The sequence below is a fragment of the Bos indicus x Bos taurus genome, chromosome X (genome assembly GCF_003369695.1).
Source record: "Bos indicus x Bos taurus breed Angus x Brahman F1 hybrid chromosome X, Bos_hybrid_MaternalHap_v2.0, whole genome shotgun sequence".
In the NCBI taxonomy this organism is placed as follows: domain Eukaryota; kingdom Metazoa; phylum Chordata; class Mammalia; order Artiodactyla; family Bovidae; genus Bos; species Bos indicus x Bos taurus.
Window position 1 is genome coordinate 111521752 of NC_040105.1, and position 18633 is coordinate 111540384.

The 18633-nt window shown below is 37.9% G+C and overlaps 1 protein-coding gene across 1 annotated transcript in view; it reads left to right on the forward strand.

The window, feature by feature from the left end:
* GABRA3 (gamma-aminobutyric acid type A receptor alpha3 subunit) overlaps positions 1 to 18633 on the forward strand; it is a 242008-nt gene that overhangs the window by 180420 nt on the left and 42955 nt on the right. Inside the window, exon 6 of the mRNA XM_027534361.1 lies at positions 6373 to 6455. Within this exon, the coding sequence (XP_027390162.1) occupies positions 6373 to 6455 (83 nt within the window). The remainder of the gene's footprint in view (positions 1 to 6372; positions 6456 to 18633) is intronic.

Genomic DNA, 18633 nt, shown 5'->3' on the forward strand with positions numbered 1-18633 from the left:
ATTTGAACAACATTAAGCACTAAGCTATTTGTACAAACTGCTCTGGAATTTCTGTGAACTGCCTATAGGGCACATACAAAGTATCACAGAAAAGGTAATATTTGAGCATGAACTTGAAGGAAATTTGTTTCACATATGAAGAGGAAAGGGTGTTTCTGGCAGGACAAAAAAGAACCCAACAATTTGTACAAAGACTCAAAAGCATTAAACCTTTGTTTGGCAAAATCATAAGTATTTGCAGATGGCTGAAGAGTGGGAAAAACTTATGAACATCAGAAAATGAGGATAGAACAACGCATGTGAGGTAATTGTTAAAACCTAGATGTGTTACATATAATGGTTAAATGCAGTGGTAAAGAGGTAAAAATTATATACAATATTATATAGGTTTCAGGTGTACAAATAATTCACAATTTTTAAGGGTTATACTTTAAAGAGTTATACTATAAGAATAATTATTATAAAATATTGGCTGTATTCCATGTATTGTACAATATATTCTTATAGTTTATTTATTTGAAGATAGTACTTTGTACCTCTTAATCCCTTACTCCTGTCTTTTCCTTTCTCCTTTCATCTACCCACCAATAATCACTAGTTTGTTCTCTGTATCTTACACTATCCAGCCCATTCCCCATAGTTTCCTCTTTGAACTCATCATCTGTTAATCTTCCCCCTTGGCCTCTCCACTACAGCCGCAGTGGTCTAGTTGCTATTTTTTTTTTAATATATTGGGCACCTTTCTACCTCTGGGTCTTTGCATTTGCCACTTCCTCTACTTTGAATATTCTTTCTCCAGCTATTCATAAGGCTCACTCACACAACCTTCAGGATCATTGCCTAAATGTCACCTACTCAGTGAGATATTCCCTGAATACCCTATGGAAATTGGAATCCCTTGTCAATACTTTCGCTCACATCTTATTTTTCTTCCTGAGGCGTATTGCCTTTTATTACATTATATAGTTTACTTATTTTACTTGTTTGTTTGGTGTTTTCCCTCTACTCAAATATAAGCTCTAAGAGGGAAACAACCTTGGTGTGTTTGCTGATGTACTTATATTGCTTAGAATAATACCTGGCATATAGTAGGTGATCAAAAATTATTTGTTGAGTATAATAAGTAGCAAACTTTTAGTCAGCTCCATCCCAGACTTGGGTGACTTGAGAAATGTTCTTCCCTTCTGCTTTATCATATGTAAAATATGTGAGGCCTTCCTTGGTGGCTCAGATGATAAAGAATCTGCCTGCAATGCAGGAGACCTGGGTTTGATCCCTGGGTCAGGAAGATCCCCTGGAGAAGGGAACGGCTACCCACTCCAGTATCTTGCCTGGAGAATTCCATGGACAGAAGAACCTGGTGGGCTACAGTCCATGGGGTTGCAAAGAGTTGAACACTAGTGAGCAATTAACACTTTCACACTTTCATTTTTAAAATATATGAGGGAATAAAACTGGATGCTTTCTGTAAGGGTCTTTCAGATATGAAATTCTAGGAAAGAGGCTAGATGATCACTCAAGAGGATAGGCTGAGATATTGTGCTATTAAGGAATCATATTAAGATGCTATTTTCCTAGAAGCCTAGGAATACCTGAACCCTACCTTACTCTATCTATATCTTCTCTCTGCAAGCTCCGTGTAGAAGTACATGCTTTTAGGAAAGCAAAAATCATTCATTAGTTAATTGATTCAGTGGATATGTATTGAACACCTACAATGTGCTAGGTAGTGTGCTATGCTGCTGGCACACATCAAAGAGAATCCAAGACAAAAATCCATAGCTTTACAATAAGGAGGAAAAAATGATGAGAAGAAATAAATTATACGGCATGTTATAAGTTAGGTATATGGGAAACTGTGGGAGTTGGTGATGGACAGGGAGGCCTGGTGTGCTGTAGTCCATGGGGTCGCAGAGTCAGACACAACTGAGCAGCTGAACTGAACTATGGGAAAAGAAAGAGCATGGTAAAGTTTACTAAGCGTAGTGTGGATAGTAAACTGAGTGGAAGTCAGGGTAGGCTTCATTCAGAAGATAATAATTAAGCAATGACTTGAAAGAGGCACAAGAGCATAACAAGTGCACAGGCTATGACACAAGAGAGACACGCATGTTGGAAGAATAGCAAGGAAGCCAGGGTGACTGGAACAGAGACAGCAAGGGAAGGCACAGTAGGAGATAAGCCATAGAGGAACAGAAGATAAGATCATGTAAGAGCCTGTAAGCCATGGCAAGGAGTTCAGCTTTTACTCTGTATAGGATGAGGAAATACTTGATGGCTATTGTGTAGAAAATATAGTATGCAGAGAAATGGTAAAAGTAGAGATACAAGTTAGGAGGCCATGGAAGTAATAAAACTTTAACTTATTACTGTGGTGGAGTAAAAACCAATTGTTGAGAAACAAAGATTAGGGTGACAAGGGAGCCAGGGTGCTACAGAACAGTAGAATGAGGACAATACCTGAAGAGGGTGTGCGTATGTATATGCATGTGTGAAGGGCTTAAACACATCTTCCCATCTGTATTCACATCTGTATCTTTCATCCCCAAAGAAAATGATTTCCTATATTGCCTTTTACTTCCTGTTTGCTTTCTGCATAGGAATCAAAACAGATCAAAACTTGGTTGGGACTCAGTTCCTGTAATCTGATTGTCACATTTTGAGGGGTCTTGGACCGTTTTTGAAAAGCCAACTGAAAAGTAATTGTTGTTCACTCGCTAAGTTGTGTCAAATTCTTTGCGACCCTGTGGGTTGCAGCACGCCAGGCTTTCCTGCCCTTCATTGTCTCCTGGAGTTTGCTCAAACTCATGTCCATTGAGTCAGTGATGCCATCCAACCATCACATCCTCTGTCATCCCCTTCTCCTCCTGCCCTCAGTCTTTCTCAGCATCAGGGTCTCTTCTAATGAGTCAGCTCTTCACATCAGGTGGCCAAAGTATTGGAGCTTCAGCTTCAGCATCAGTCCTTCCAATGAATATTCAGGGTTGATTTCCTTTAGGATTGACTGGTTTGATCTCTTTGCTGTCCAAGGGACTCTCAAGAGTCTTCCCCAGGACCAGTTTGAAAACATCAGTTCTTTGATGCTCAGCCTTCTTTGTGGTCCAACTCTCACATCTATACATGACTAATGAAAAAGCCATAGTTTTGACTATACAGACTTTTGTTAGCAAAGTAATGTCTCTGCTTTCTAATACACTGTCTCGTATATCTGTAAGTCTCATTCATCTTGTGTAACTTAAATTTAGTACCCTTTCACTAATACCTCCCAGCTCACTCCAGCTCATGGCAACCACCATTATATTCTCTGCTTCTGTGAATTTGACTATTTTAGATTCTGCGTATGAGTAATATCTTACAGTATTTGTCTTTGTCCACCTTATTTCACTTAGCATGATGTCCTACAAGTTCATCAGTGTTGTTGCAAATGGTAGGATTTCTTCTTTCTAAGGCTGGATAATATTCTATTGTATGTAGGTACGTTTTCTTATCCACTTATCTGTTAATGGACATTTAGTTTGCTTCCATGTCTTGGCTATTGTGAATAATTTTGCAATAAAACATGGGAGTACAGATATCTCTTTGATATCTTGATTTCAATTCCTTTGGACAGAGAACCAGAAGTGGGATTGCTGGATCACATGGTAGTTCTATTTTTAATTTTTGAAGAGCCTCTCTACTGTTTTCCATAGGGGCTGTACCAATTTACATTCCCACCAACAGTGTAGGAGGATTCTCTTTTTTTCCACATCCTCACCAACACTTGTTATCTCTTATCTTTTTTGATGACAGCTGTTCTAACAAATGTGAGGTGATATCGCATTGTGGTTTTAATCTGCATATCCCTGATGAGTAGAGATGTTGAGCATCTTTTCAAGTCCCTGTTAACCATTTTGTATGTCTTCTTTGGCTAATATCTATTCGGGTGAATTAAAAATACTGTGTTAAATTCTTAAAATTTACTAAGTGGGCAGATCTTATGTTAAGTGTTTTGTCACAAAATAATAATTTAATTTAACAACATAATAATAGTGCTTCCCTCGTGGCTCAGCTTGTAAAGAATCTGCCTTCAGTGTGGGAGACCTGGGTTGGGAAGATCCCCTGGAGAAAGGAAAGGCTATCCACTCCAGTATTCTGCCCTGGAAAATTCCATGGACTGTATAGTTCATGGGGTCGCAAAGAGTCAGACACGACTGAGTGACTTTCACTTTCAACATAATAATAAAAGAGGGTAGAAGCAAAGTTTTGAAGAGGATGGATATTTTGTGGCATAGATTGTGGTGATGAGTATATTAGCCTGAATTTAGTCTGGGTGCTTTCTGCTGCATAAAAAGGTTGAAGGGGTCTTAAAAGTTGTACAAGGTGGAGAGAAGGCATTAGGATGCATTTAAGTACCAGTGAAAAGACCACAGCATAATCTGGCTTTTGAAGTACCCTACTCCCACCAACACCTGCTTTATCATTACTTATCTGTGCTTAGGTAAAATGGGTATAAAGTGGATGGGAATGAAAATAGGAAAGCTATTATAATTCAGTTCTTCTAAACAGAAATCAGTACCTTTTGCATCTTGGCTTTGATAATCTATTTGTTGTAGTTATATTTGCCATGTCCTCAGGACAACAGGGTAGACATAAAGTAGTTTCCCCTTGGCATTACTCATAATAGGCAGTATCTTGGAAATACTAATAATAAGTGGATAAAAGGAACACAGTTTTCTTTATTAAGCCCTCATGAAATCTTTTATGTATCCAACAGGAGCAGGCTTCTCAATGAAGGATATTTCTCTTGTATCAGGTTCTCTGAGTCCTGAAATTCCCTACTTATGCCTTAGGAATAAAGAGTAGATTGGTGGAATATTGCAGGCTGACTTGAGAATTGAGCTTTTGTCCAAGACACATGGGAAATTTTATAAATATCCAAGGGATTAGTTAGAGCTGCAAGGATACTTGCCATCTAGTTTTAACCTCTTACTATTTAGATAAGGAAATGGAAAATAAGAGGTGGGTAAATATTTGCTAAAGGGCACACACTTGGTTTCTGCCTTCCAGCCTAGAGTTCTTGCTAATAAACACCTGAGCATGTTTGCTTTAGTCAGCCTGATTTGAGCAGTATCCAGTATTGCTACTGTGATCATTTATGAGGTGGTACACATTTATCAAGTTTAACAGTTAGCCAGGATAAGAGATTATTGCCAGTTGGCCACCTAAAACTCTTAAGAGGATGGCAGGGATTGAATCCAGTATAACCAGGGGGTATACAGGTTAGCTAGAAAAAGCTCATCAAAGTTAGCTGTCAAATAATTATGAATTTTTGCAATTCCCATTTCCACATAGCAGGTTACTTCCTAGGACAAAGAAAGTTGAGGCTCAAAATATATGAAGGAAAAAGACAGGAAATTTTAGAACTGATTATTTAGACAGTAATGCTAGAGATTGAGTATGTGGGTATGGCAAGTCTTACCCAGTCTAGATTTCGATTGAGGAATCTGTGAACAGTCTCTCCTACATGTTGTCCCTATTAAGAGCACATGAGTTCTTCATACTTGACCTTTAAGGTGTTTGATGTCCTCCATAAACTTTGTAATTTTTTTTTTCTTGCCAGCTGCTGTGTGTGTACATGAATGTGCAAATATGTGTATGTGTTCTGCAAGAATCACCTTCAGCAGAGCCATCTTTTGTGCTTATTATCAGGTTAAAGGTATCCTTTCTACACATCCCTCCTCTCCAGTGCAGTCTCTCAATTTTTTTAATTCACATGATAGCCTGCTGAGGAGAATTATTTCAGAAATAAACTGCTGGGCTTCCAAGGTGGTACAGTGGTAAAGAATCTGCCTGCCAATGTGGGAGATGCAAGAGATGTGAATTCGATCCCTGGGTGGGGAGATCCCTGGAGAAGGAAATGGCAACCCACTTCACTATTCTTGCCTGGAAAATTCCATGGACAGAGGAACCTGGCAGGCTACAGTCCATGGAGTTTTAAAGAGTCAGACACAACTGAGTGACAGCACACACTCACACAGGCAATTAAACTGCTATCAGGACTGAATGACTCAGAACCTGGTGTTTCCATGCTGCTTTGGTGGGCAGGTAGCTAAGGGAGCTCAGCTAGGGCAGATAAATGATATTTGTTTTCCTAAAGGTGGTAAAATGGATTCATATCTGATCTAAAAATCTGAATACTGAATGCTGCTTTGAGAGGCTCTCTAGTCCAGTTAATCCATCCCTTGTGTTCATAAAATCTTAGATCTCAGTGAACCTAAACAAACAAATTTTTGTTTTTTTTTAGCAGCACTCCACTGTTGGTGAATGGAAACCTATCTCCATGTTTAATACCATTCATTTTAGCTTAATTTCATGTTCTGTTCTTCCTTTTAGGTTAACAATTCATGCTGAGTGTCCCATGCATTTGGAAGATTTTCCTATGGATGTGCATGCCTGCCCACTGAAGTTTGGAAGCTGTATGTATTTTCTTACTTTCTGTTTTCTGATCTCCCCTCCTCCAAAAAAAATGACATAGTTCCTATTCTGTCCCTTAGTAATTTCAAAAGCTGAGAGTTTTAATTTGGGCTAGTATGTAAGTGGGGAAGGGGAGTGGGGTGGAGTAGTACTAACTGATCAGGAGGAGATTTAACCTTTAATAGAGTTTTCATTTTAGGAAGCAAACGTTATTTCACCATTTTAGACTAATTTCTTTGTCATTAGCTTATAACATTAACATCTGTTTCCTAAATTATCCATAAGACAAGCCAAGACAGAGCTAATATAAAGCACAATAATATGTTCCTAAAGACAAGATCCTTCTAACAGAAGGTGTTTATATTTTTAAAATTCCTATTCTATGTGCATCTTCGTATACTTCTATCTAATTCTCTACAGCGAATGATAAACAGTAAGAGATGGGAAATTTTCTCCTTTTAATAGAGTATTGCCCTTGCCAATAGCTGTAAATCTGGCAGAGAAATAAGTACATACATAGCCCATTTTCAGATAATTAGAAAAATCAAAATCGAGTAGAATTTGAGTGAGTTTCTGACTAAGAATTTCAGAGTAAGTTTAACTTGGGAGTCATCAGAGCAACAGTGGCAGACTTTATTTTTTGGGCTCCAAAATCACTGCAGATGGTGACTGCAGCCATGAAATTAAAAGACGCTTACTCCTTGGAAGGAAAGTTATAACCAACCTAGACAGCATATTAAAAAGCAGAGACATTATTTTGCCAACAAAGGTCTGTCTAGTCAAGGCTATGGTTTTTCCAGTAGTCATGTGTGGATGTGAGAATTGGACTATAAGGAAAGCTGAGTGCCGAAGAATTGATGCTTTTGAACTATGGTGTTGGAGAAGACTCTTGAGAGTCCCTTGGACTGCAAGGAGATCCAACCAGTCCATCCTAAAGGAGATCAGTCCTGAGTATTCATTGGAGGGACTGATGTTCAAGCTGAAACTCCAATACTTTGGCCACCTGATGCGAAGAACTGACTCATTTGAAAAGACCTTGATGCTGGGCAAGATTGAAGGCAGGAAGAGAAGGGGACGATAGAGGATGAGATGGTTGGATGGCATCACTGACTCAATGAACATGAGTTTGGGCAAACTCCAGGAGTTCATGATGGACAGGGAGGCCTGGTGTGCTGCAGTCCATGGGGTCGCAAAGAGTCAGACATGATTGAGTGACTGAACTGAACTACACTTGGAGCAATATATCATAGTCTGTGTTTATCATCTCTAAATTATATTTATCTCTGTATTTTAATGTAGAAAGTGCATTTGAAAAGACCCAAATAATTACGTGTGACATATTTTTTTTCAATCATTGTCCAAATTTACAAATTATCTCCTGTAGGCCAGGCTCTATTATAGGAGCTTGGAATGCATCCATGAATAAAACAAAGACCCTGCCCTTGTGGAGCTTATATAGAGGAGAGAGTGATGGCAAAAGAGAAAATAAACACTAGATTAAAAATTAAAGTATAAAGTATGTTGTAAAATGAGACACACCATAAGAAGACATAAAAGTACTGCAGAAGAAGGTGGAGTCAATCATGTCTAGGTGGAAGATAGGCATTGCCATTGAAATTTAAAATAAAGTAATCAGTGTAGTCTTCTTTGAAAAAGTGACATTTGGGCAGAAAGTTTGAGGAGGCAAAAGATTTAACAAGACAGATATTTCTGGAAATAATACTGTAGTTATAGGGAACAGCCAGGGACAAGACCCTGAGTCAGAAATGTATCTGACTTGTTAAAGAACATCAAAGTGCCAGATGTGAGATCAAAGAGGGGGTCAGGTCATCTGCAGTCTTGATGGACAGTAAAGCGCTTTGAATTTTATTCTGAGGGAAAGTGGAGTTATTGGAATATTTAGATATATTATCTGATTTTGATTTTTCAAGAATCATTATGGATACTCTGTTAAAAATAAGTATGAGAAAGATAGAAGCAGGGAGTCCAGTTAATAGATTATTGTAATATTTCAGTTGAGAGATGATGATGGCTCATATCAGAGTGATAGTGGCATAAGTGATAAGATTCTAATTCTGGACACATCGTGAAGGACAATCCCAAAGCATCCTCCAATGAATTAGATATAGATTATCACAAGAAGAGAACTCAAGGATGACTTATAGATTCTGTCCTAATGGATTTACTATCAAGTTAGGTAAGTATTACTTCCATTCTATGTAGGATAGAGTTGTTCGTGAGTGAACAAGCTCCCCTCACGAACAATTAGGAAACCTAGAACTGTTGAGCAATAAGGATTGAAAAGACTAAAGTTCTGGAGATAGGGTACAACCTCCTTTATTCTTGGTGTGTGTGTTGCTCAGTTGTGTCTGACTCTTTCCCACCCCATAGACTATAGCTTGCCAGGCTCCTCCTTCCATGGGATTCTCCAGGCAAGAATCCTGGAATGTGTTACCATTCCCTTCTTCAGGGGATGTTCCCACCCCAGGGATTGAACCCAGGTCACTTATATTGCAGGCAGATCCTTTACCATCTGAGCCACCAGGGAAGCCCCTTCATTCTTGGTGGTACTTTCCAATTGTGGCCACGGATTGCAGCTTGGAATTCAAGTTTTGCCCTGACCATAGGGCTGCTGCTGGATGATATATATAAAAAAGTAATAGAAAATGAATTTATGGTTGCTGGGGTTGCCAGGAAGAAGGGACAGTTAGGGGGGTTGGGATAGACATTTACACACTACATTTAAAATAGATAATCAACAAGAACTTACTGTATAGCACAGGGAACTCTGCTCAATGTTACTTAGCAGCCTGGATGGGAGGGGAGTTTGTAGGAGAATGGATACATATATATGTATGGCTGAGCCCCTTTGCTGTTCACCTGAAACTATCACAACATTGTTAATCGGCTATGCATGCTAATTCACTTCAGTCGTGTCCAACTCTTTGTGACCCTGTGGACTATAGCCAGTGAGGTTCCACTGTCCATGAGATTTCCCAGGCAAGAAGACTAAAAATGACTCACCATTAGCAGTATCAGTTCAGTTCAGTTCAGTTCAGTCGCTCAGTCATGTCCGACTCTTTGCGACCCCATGAATCGCAGCACGCCAGGCCTCCCTGTCCATCACCAACTCCCGGAGTTCACTCAGACTCACATCCATCGAGTCAGTGATGCCATCCAGCCATCTCATCCTCTGTCGTCCCCTTCTCCTCCTGTCCCCAATCTCTCCCAGCGTCAGAGTCTTTTCCAGTGAGTCAACTCTTCACGTGAGGTGGCCAAAGTACTGGAGTTTCAGCTTTAGCATCATTCCTTCCAAAGAAATCCCAGGGCTGATCTCCTTCAGAATGGACTGGTTGGATCTCCTTGCAGTCCAAGGGACTCTCAAGAGTTTTCTCCAGCACCACAGTTCAAAAGCATCAATTCTTCAGTGCTCATCTTTCTTCACAGTCCAACTCTCACATCCATACATGACCACTGGAAAAACCATAGCCTTGACTAGACAGACCTTTATTGGCAAAGTAATGTCTCTGCTTTTCAATATGCTATCTAGGTTGGTCATAACTTTTCTTCCAAGGAGTAATGGCTATAAACATACACTTATGATAAGCAAAATCAAGTGATCAGATCAACATATATTCCTGTGCTGATACTTGGAATTTCAACACTTTTGACTCAGTGTGCCAGCATTTCCTGTTCTTGCTTTGACTTGACATTAGTAGATTTCTTTAATCCAGTAATGATTCTATGTCTATTGTTAAGCTTTAATTTTTATAGGAGAATTATGTTTCCAGTTTGCTTATTTCTCAACTATTTTTCTCATTATTTGATTTTCAATAAAATATATACATTTCCCAATAAATGCCAGGAAGGAAATTACACACACATAGAAACAATAGTCAGGATAGTGGTTACACTTGATGGGGTTTATGCTTGATAAGGGACACAACTAGTGCTTCTGGGCGCTGAATATATGGAATGTAAGTCTGGCTTCAGGAAAGATATCTAGTATGTATTAGTCTCTCAGTTATGCCCAACTCTTTGGGACCCCATGGAATGTAGCCCACCAGGCTCCTCTGTCCATGGTTTCTCCAGGCAAGATTATTGGAGTGGGTAGCCAATCCCTCCTCCAGGGGATCTTCCGTACTCAGGGATTGTTCATGGGTCTCCTGCATTGTAGGCAGATTCTTTACCATCTGAGCCAGCAGACTGGATATTTAATTGAAGTTTCATCCATTTAGATGGTATTTAAAGCCATAAGGCTGGAGGAGTTGACTGCATGTAGATAAGAGTGTCAAAGACTGTTTCCTGAATCACTATAACATTTAGAGGCTAAAGAGAAGAGAATAACTCAGTAAATGTGAAGGATAGGACAGGTGTAGTAAGAGGAAACTTAAGGGAACATACTGTCCTAGAAGCAAATTAAGTATATTAAGGAGAGAGTGGTTTAAATTCTTAAGTGGGCAGTTAATATTGACTTTGAAAACTAATAAGGAAGCAATTCTGGAATGGTAAAGTGAGAACTTCTGAAAATCCACTCTTCAATAAAAGCAACAAGAGCATTTTCAAAAGTTGTCAAAATAAACTTTCTCCAAACTCTAAGCAAAGGCTCACAACAGTCTGAGGAGTGTTGTTAGTCAAGAGAAATGGCTGATTCTCAATAAGGCGAGAGAACCATGTTCTGATCCTCTTCACCCCCATTCTGAAGAAGCCTTGAAGATTTCATAATGATAAAAAGGATCAATTCATCAGGAAGATATAACAATTGTAAAGATGATTGCACCTAGAAACCCAAAATGCACAGAGCAAAACTGACAATAATAGAAAAGGGAAATAGAATATTCAATAATAAAAAAAACTAAACATTTTAATATTCCACTTCCATTGAGCAACTAGACAGAACATCAACATAAAAATAGAAGACTTGAACACAATACAAACCAATTAGGTCTAATTAGCATTTATATTGGAGAAGGCAATGGCACCCCACTCCAGTACTGTTGCCCAGAAAATCCCATGGATGGAGGAGCCTGGTGGGCTGCAGTCCATGGGGTTGCACAGAGTTGGACACGACTGAAGCGACTTAGCAGCAGCAGCAGCAGCATTTATATTGCACTCTACCAAATAATAACACCCATTATTCTGAGGTGCACATGGAATATTTTCTATGGTAAACTGTATGTTAGGCCTTAAAACAAGGTGCAGTCAGTTTAAAAGTACTGGAACCATATGAAGTGTGTTATCTAGCCTCACTTGAATGAAATTGAAAATCAATTATGAAAGAGAATTTGGGAAATTCACAAATATGCTGAAATTAAACAGCATATTCCTAAACAAAAAAAATGTGTCAAAGAAAAATTCATAAGGGAAATTAGAAAATATTTTGAAATTAATGAAAATTATGTACAATGTAAATACAGCTTAAAGCAGTGTTTAGAGGAAAATTTATAACTGTAAAGACTGTATCAAAAAGAAGAAAGATCTAAAATCAATAACCTGAACTTCCACCTTAAGAAACTAGAAAGAGAAGAGCAAACTAAATTCAAAACAAGCAGATAGAAGAAAATAATAAACATTAGAGTGAAATTAAATGAAACAGAAAATAGAAAAACATTAAACAGAATCAAATAATGTAAAAGTGTTTTTTTGAAAAAATCAATAAATTGATAAACCTTTAGCTAGACTGATGAAAGAGAGAATACAAAACACAGACGCACAAAACAAGAGAATAATCAAATCATGAAATAAGGACATCACTACTGATCTTACAGAAATAAACAGGATTATAAAATAACACAAGCTGCAAATTACATGTCAACAAATGAGAGAGCCTAGATGAAATGGAAAAATTACTACTAATACACAAACTACTGGAAGTGACTGAGAAAAAAGTAGACATTTTTACTGGACCTATAACAAAAGACTTAATTAGTAATTTTATAACTTCCCACATGCAAAAACCCAGACCCAGATGGTTTCACCATTGAATTTTATCAAACATTTAAAGACTAATGAACACTAAGTCTTCCCAAAGTCTTGTATAATACAGATGAGGAAGAACATACAGTCAGGTCAGTATTACCATGATACCAAAACCAAAGATCACAAGAAAACTACAGACAAATATTCTTTATGAATTCTTTAAGACTATAGACATAAAAGTCTTCAACAAAATAAATAAAATAAAAAACAAATAAAAAAGCCTATAAATGAATTACCCACTATCTTCAAGTGAGATCTATTCCAGGGATATAAAGTTGCCTTTATATCCAAAAATCAATCAATGTAATACACCATATCAATAAAGTAAAGGACAAAAAAGCCACATGATCATTTCAATAGCTGCATAAACACATATACCTCATGCCAGAAGTCCAAATTTGTCCTGATTTGCCAGTAACTCTCTGACAGAGGAGCCTGGTGGGCTACAATCCACAGGGTTGCAAAGAGTCAGCCACAACTGAAGCAACTTGGCACACATGCATACTTGCCTATAACTTACCCTGTAACTTTGGATATTTTAAAATCTTGACAGTTTTAAGTATTTGAATTAGTTATAAACCTATGGAGTGTTTATTTCCACTTGGTTTCATAGTATGCCAACCTTAGGCTGTAGTTGTTATGTTCATCAGAACTCTTGTATTCTTACTGAATATGCCCAAACCAAGCTGGGTATTTTTTCTCTGAAACCTTCTGTGTTTTGTGTCTTGGTTTAGATCTTGTGATCAGGTTGTCGTTAACCTCTTCAACCTCATCTCATATCTCTTTCCCCTTTCCATTGGCTTTCTTCCAGTTCCTAGAACACTGTGACACTGCAGAATATTTCCCACTCGGAAGAGTTTACACTTTCTGTTTTTTGTTTGTTTGGCGCATGAAATATTCTCCATCGAACTCTGGCTTTTGCTCATCTTCCATTTTTCTGCTAAAAAGCCACCCCCTCAAAGGGATCTGCTCTGATCACTGTATCTAATTAAACTCCTCCCCACCTCATAAACTCTGTTTCATTTTTTATAGCACTTATCACTGTACGATATTATCTTCTTTATTTACTTACATATTTTCTTTCTGTACTAGACTTATAAGTTCAATGAAGGGTTGGGACCTCAAATGTCTTATGACTTCTGTACATTAACCATCTATTATAATGTCTCAGTATATGAGTGACTGAATAAAACAAGCAAGCAAGCAAGCAGTTTCTGACAGTATGAGTTCAAAGGGAATTCTTGCTCATTTGTGCTACTGTGGCAGGACTGATTTTTACTTCTCATATTCCTGGAGCCTGGCACATACCAAGGCTCAAGTAACAGAAGGAGGCATTTGGCAAAGCAACCAAAGGCAAGCAGATGCTTGTGGCATCATAGCCAATACAATATATGTTAAGGGGGCCATTCTAGGAGTGCTGTAGTTCTTATTGTCTGATAAGTCTCCTTTCTGCAGCATCCATTCCCCACACCTCTCTAAGTCTGCTCCTCCATGGGGGAAAAAAAAAGATCGAACTTGAGGAGAAGGACTCGACTGGGAGGGAAATTGAGGGTTTAAAGAAACCCATGGGACAGGCAGGGAGAAGAGAAGAAAGAGAAGGCCTGAAGGGAAAGATTTCTATTCCCCGATAGGTGAATGAATTCCATCATGAGTCAAGTACTTGCAAAAGCTACAAACTCATGGTTATCTAGAATCCTTCCTTACACTTCCTCCTTTCCTTTCTTGAAAGTGAAAGTCACTCAGTCATGTCTGACTCTTTGTGACCCCATGGACTATACAGTCCATGGAATTCTCCAGGCCAGAATACTGGAGTGGTTAGCCTTTCCTTTCTCCAGGGGATCTTCCCAACTCAGGGATCAAACCCAGGTCTCCCGCATTATAGGCTGATTCTTTACCAGCTGAGCCACAAGGGAAGCCCAAGAATACTGGAGTGGGTAGCCTATCCCTTATCCAGGGGATCTTCGCAACCCAGGAATCCAACTGGGGTCTCCTGCATTGCAGGCGGATTCTTTACCAACTGAGCTATCAGGGAAGCCAAGCCATAGTTATAACCTGCCACTGAGATCTCCTCCCCGTTCCACTCAATTCATCCCACTAATACTATATATTTTGTCCTAAATGCCATTCACACAAAACATTGTGATGGCCTTTGTAACTACTGTTTTGGCATTAGTTTCATTCTTTCCAACCAGTCATCCATACTGCTGGTTGAACAGTCTTTCTAGAGCATACGTCTGGCCATGTCATCTCTATTTGAGTCATGCCCACAGACCTTATAGCCTATGTACTAAAACCCTTATTTCATTTTTTAAAAACTTATAGTTAATTTAAAATATTATATTACTTTCAGATGTATACCCTAGTGACTCAATATTTTAATAAATTATATTCTATTTAAAGTTATTATAAATTATTGGCTGTATTCCTTGTGCTGCACAGTATTTTCTTATAATTTATGTACTTTATACATAGTGGTTTGTGCCTCTTAATCCTCTACCCCTATCTTGCCATTGCCTAGTTCCTCTCCCCACTGATAAGCACTAGTTTGTTCCCTGCATCTAGGAGTCTGTTTCTGTTTTCTTATATTCATTAGTTTGTTGGAATTTTTAGATTCTGTATATAAGTGATTACAAATAGTATGTGTCTTTCTTTGTCTGACTTATTTTGCTGAACATAAAAGCCTCAAAGTCTATCCATGTTGTTGCAAATATCAAAATTTCTTTCTTTTTATGGCTAATATCCTATTTTAGGCTTCCCTGGTTGGCTCAGTGGTAAAGAATCTGCCTGCCAATGCAGGAGATGTGGGTTTGGTCCCTGGGTCAGGAAGATCCCCTGGAGAAGGAAATGGCAACCCACTCCAGTATTCTTGCCTTGAAAATCCCATGGACAGATGGAGCCTGGCGGGCTACCGTACATGTTGGTCACAAAGAGTTGGACATGACTTAGTGACTAAACAACAGTATCCATTTACACACACACACACACACACACACACACACACACACACACACACACACTATATCATATACATTCATCTGTTGAACATTTAAGTTGGCTTCTGTATCTTGCCTATTGCAAATACTGCTGCTATGAACACTGGGGTACAGATATCTTTTCAAATTAGTGTTTTCATTTTCTGCAAATATATTCCCAGGAGTGGAATTGCTGGGTCATATGGTAGTTCTGTTTTTAGTTTTTTGAGAAACCTCCATACTATTTTCCACAATGGCTACATCAATCTACATTCCCACTAACAGTGTACTAGTGTATAAGTGTTCCCTTTTCTCAACATCCTTACCAAGTCTATCCATCCTTTCCAAATTTATTATTTGGGATCTTTTTGACGACAGCCATTATAACTCATGTGAAGTGATATTTTATTGTGGTTTTGATTTGCATTTCTCTGACGGTTAGTAATATTGGGCATCTTTTCAGGTGACTAATTATTGAACATTTATATGTCTTTGGGGAAATGTCTATTCAGGTCTTCTCTATATTTTTAAATCAAGTTTCTTAGTTGGTTTCCTTTGCTGTGCAAAATTTTTTGTTTAATTAGGTCCTATGTGTTTATTTATCTTTTTGTTTCCTTTGCTTAAAGGGACAATCCAAAAATATATTGCTAACTCTTATGTCAAAGACTGCTCTACCTATGTTTTCTTCTAGGAGTTTTATGATTTCCAGTCTTACATTTAGGTCTTTAGTCCATTTTGAGTTTATTTTTGTATATAGTGTGCAAGGAGTGTTCTGATTTAATGTTTTGACATTGTAGCTGCCAGTTTTCACAGCACCACTTATTGAAGAGGCTATCTTTTTTCCACTGTATATTCTTGCCTCCTTTGTCATAGATTAATTTGCCATAGGTGCATGAGTTTATTTTTGTGCTTTCTATACTGATCCATTGATCTATATTTCTATTTTTGTGTGGTATCATACTGTTTTGATTACTGGAGCTTTGTAATACAATCTGAAGTCAGAGAGCATGATGCCTCAAGCTTTGTGGTTTTTTTCTCAAGATTGCTTTAGCTCTTCAGGGTCTTTTGTGCTTCCACACAAATTTTAGGACTATTTGTTCTAGTTCTGTGAAAAATGGCATGTGTATTTTGTTAGGGATTGTGTTAAATCTGTGAATTTCTTTGAACAATGCGGACATTTTAACAATATTAACTTTTCTAGTCCATCAATATTGGCTACATTTATATTTGTTTGTGTGATCTTCCATTTCCTTCATTAATGATTTATAGTTTTCAGAATATAGATCCTTCATTTCCTTGGTTAAATTTATTCCTTCATATTTTATTCTTTTTGATATAAATGGGATTGTTTATTTGCCTTTCTATGATAGTTTCTTAGTGGTGTATAGAACAGCAACAGATTTCTGTATATTAATCTTGAATCCTACAACTTTGCTGAATTAATTTATTAGTTCTAATACTTTTCTGGTGGTGACTAGCATTTTATATATATAGTATTATGTCATTTGTAAATAGTGACCATTTTATCTCCCTCCTTCTAATGTGGATGCCATTTTTTTCTTGTCTGATTGCTGTGAATAGGACTTCCAATATTATGTTAAATAAAGATGGTGAGATTGGGCATCCTTGTCTTATACCCTGATTTTAGAGGAAAAGCTTTCAGCTTTTTACCATTGACTATAACATTAGTTGTGGGTTTGTCCTAGATGGCTTTTATTATTTTGGGATATGTTGCCTCTATGCTCACTTTCTGGAGAGTTTTTGTTATGAATGGGTGTTGAATTTTGTAAAATTTTTCCACATCTATTGAGATGATCATGTGCCTTTGTCTTCTTTTTGTTAATGAGGTGTACCACATTGATTGATTTGTGGATACTGAACCATGATTGCATCCTAGAATAATTTGCACTTGACAATGGTATATAGTTCTTTTTTGCATATTGCTAGATTTGGTTTGATAATATTTTATTGAAGATTTTTATATCTATATAAAAGTCAGAGATATTGGCCTATAATTTTCTGTTTTGTAGTGTCTTTGTCTAATTGGATATCATGGTAATAATGACCTTGTAGAATGAATTTGGGGATGTTTTCTACTCTTCAATGTTTTGGAATAGTTGAGAAGGATAGATATTAATTCTTTATATATTTGGTGGAATTTCCCTGTGAGACTGTCTAGTCCTGGACTTTTGTTTTTTTGAGAGTTTTTTGATTACTGATTTAATTTCCTACTAGTGACCAGTCTGTTCAGAGTATCTGTTCCTTCCTGACTCAGTTTTGGAAGAGTTTATGTTTCTAGGAATTTATGCATTTCATCTAGGTTGTCCAATTTGTTGGCATATAACTGCTCATACTATTCTCTTATGATTTTCTGTATTTCTGTGATAGTCATTGTAATTTCCCCTCTTTCATTTTTTAATTTGTTTATTTGGGTCTCCCTCTCTTTTAATGAGTGGCTTAAAGTCTTAGCAATTTCATTTATCTTTTCAAAAAAGTCAGCTCTTGCCTTCATTGATCTTTTCCATTGTTGTGGGGGTTTTTTTGGTCTCTACTTAACTTATTTCTCCTCTAATCTTTATAATTTCCTTCCTTCTGCTGACTCTTGGTTTTCTTTGCCCTTTTTCTAATTCCTTTAGATGGTAGGTTAGGTTGTGTATTTGAGAGTTTTCTTGTTTCCTGATACAGGCTTTTTTTGCCATAGATGTCCCTCTTAGTATTTGCTGCATCCCATGGATTTTTGAATCAGTTCAGTTCAGTTTAGTCGCTCAGTCATGTCCGACTCTTTGTAACCTCATGGACTGCAGCACAACAGGCCTCCCTGTCCATCACCAACTCCTGGAGTTTACTCAAACTCATGTCCATTTAGTCAGTGATGCCATCCAACCATCTCATCCTCTGTCGTCCCTTTCTCCTCCTGCCTTCAATCTTTCCCAGCATCAGGGTCTTTTCAAATGAGTCAGCTCTTCACATCAGGTGGCCAAACTATTGGAGTTTCAGCTTCAGCATCACTCCTTCCAATGTACATTCAGGACTGATTTCCTTTATGATGGACCTCCTTGCAGTCCAAGGGACTCTCAAGAGTCTTCTCCAACACCACAATTCAAAAGCATCAATTCTTCAGTGCTCAGGTTTCCTTAGAGTCCAACTCTCACATCCATAAATGATACTGGAAAAACCATAGCCTTGACTAGACAGACCTTTGTTGGCAAAGTAATGTCTCTGCTTTTTA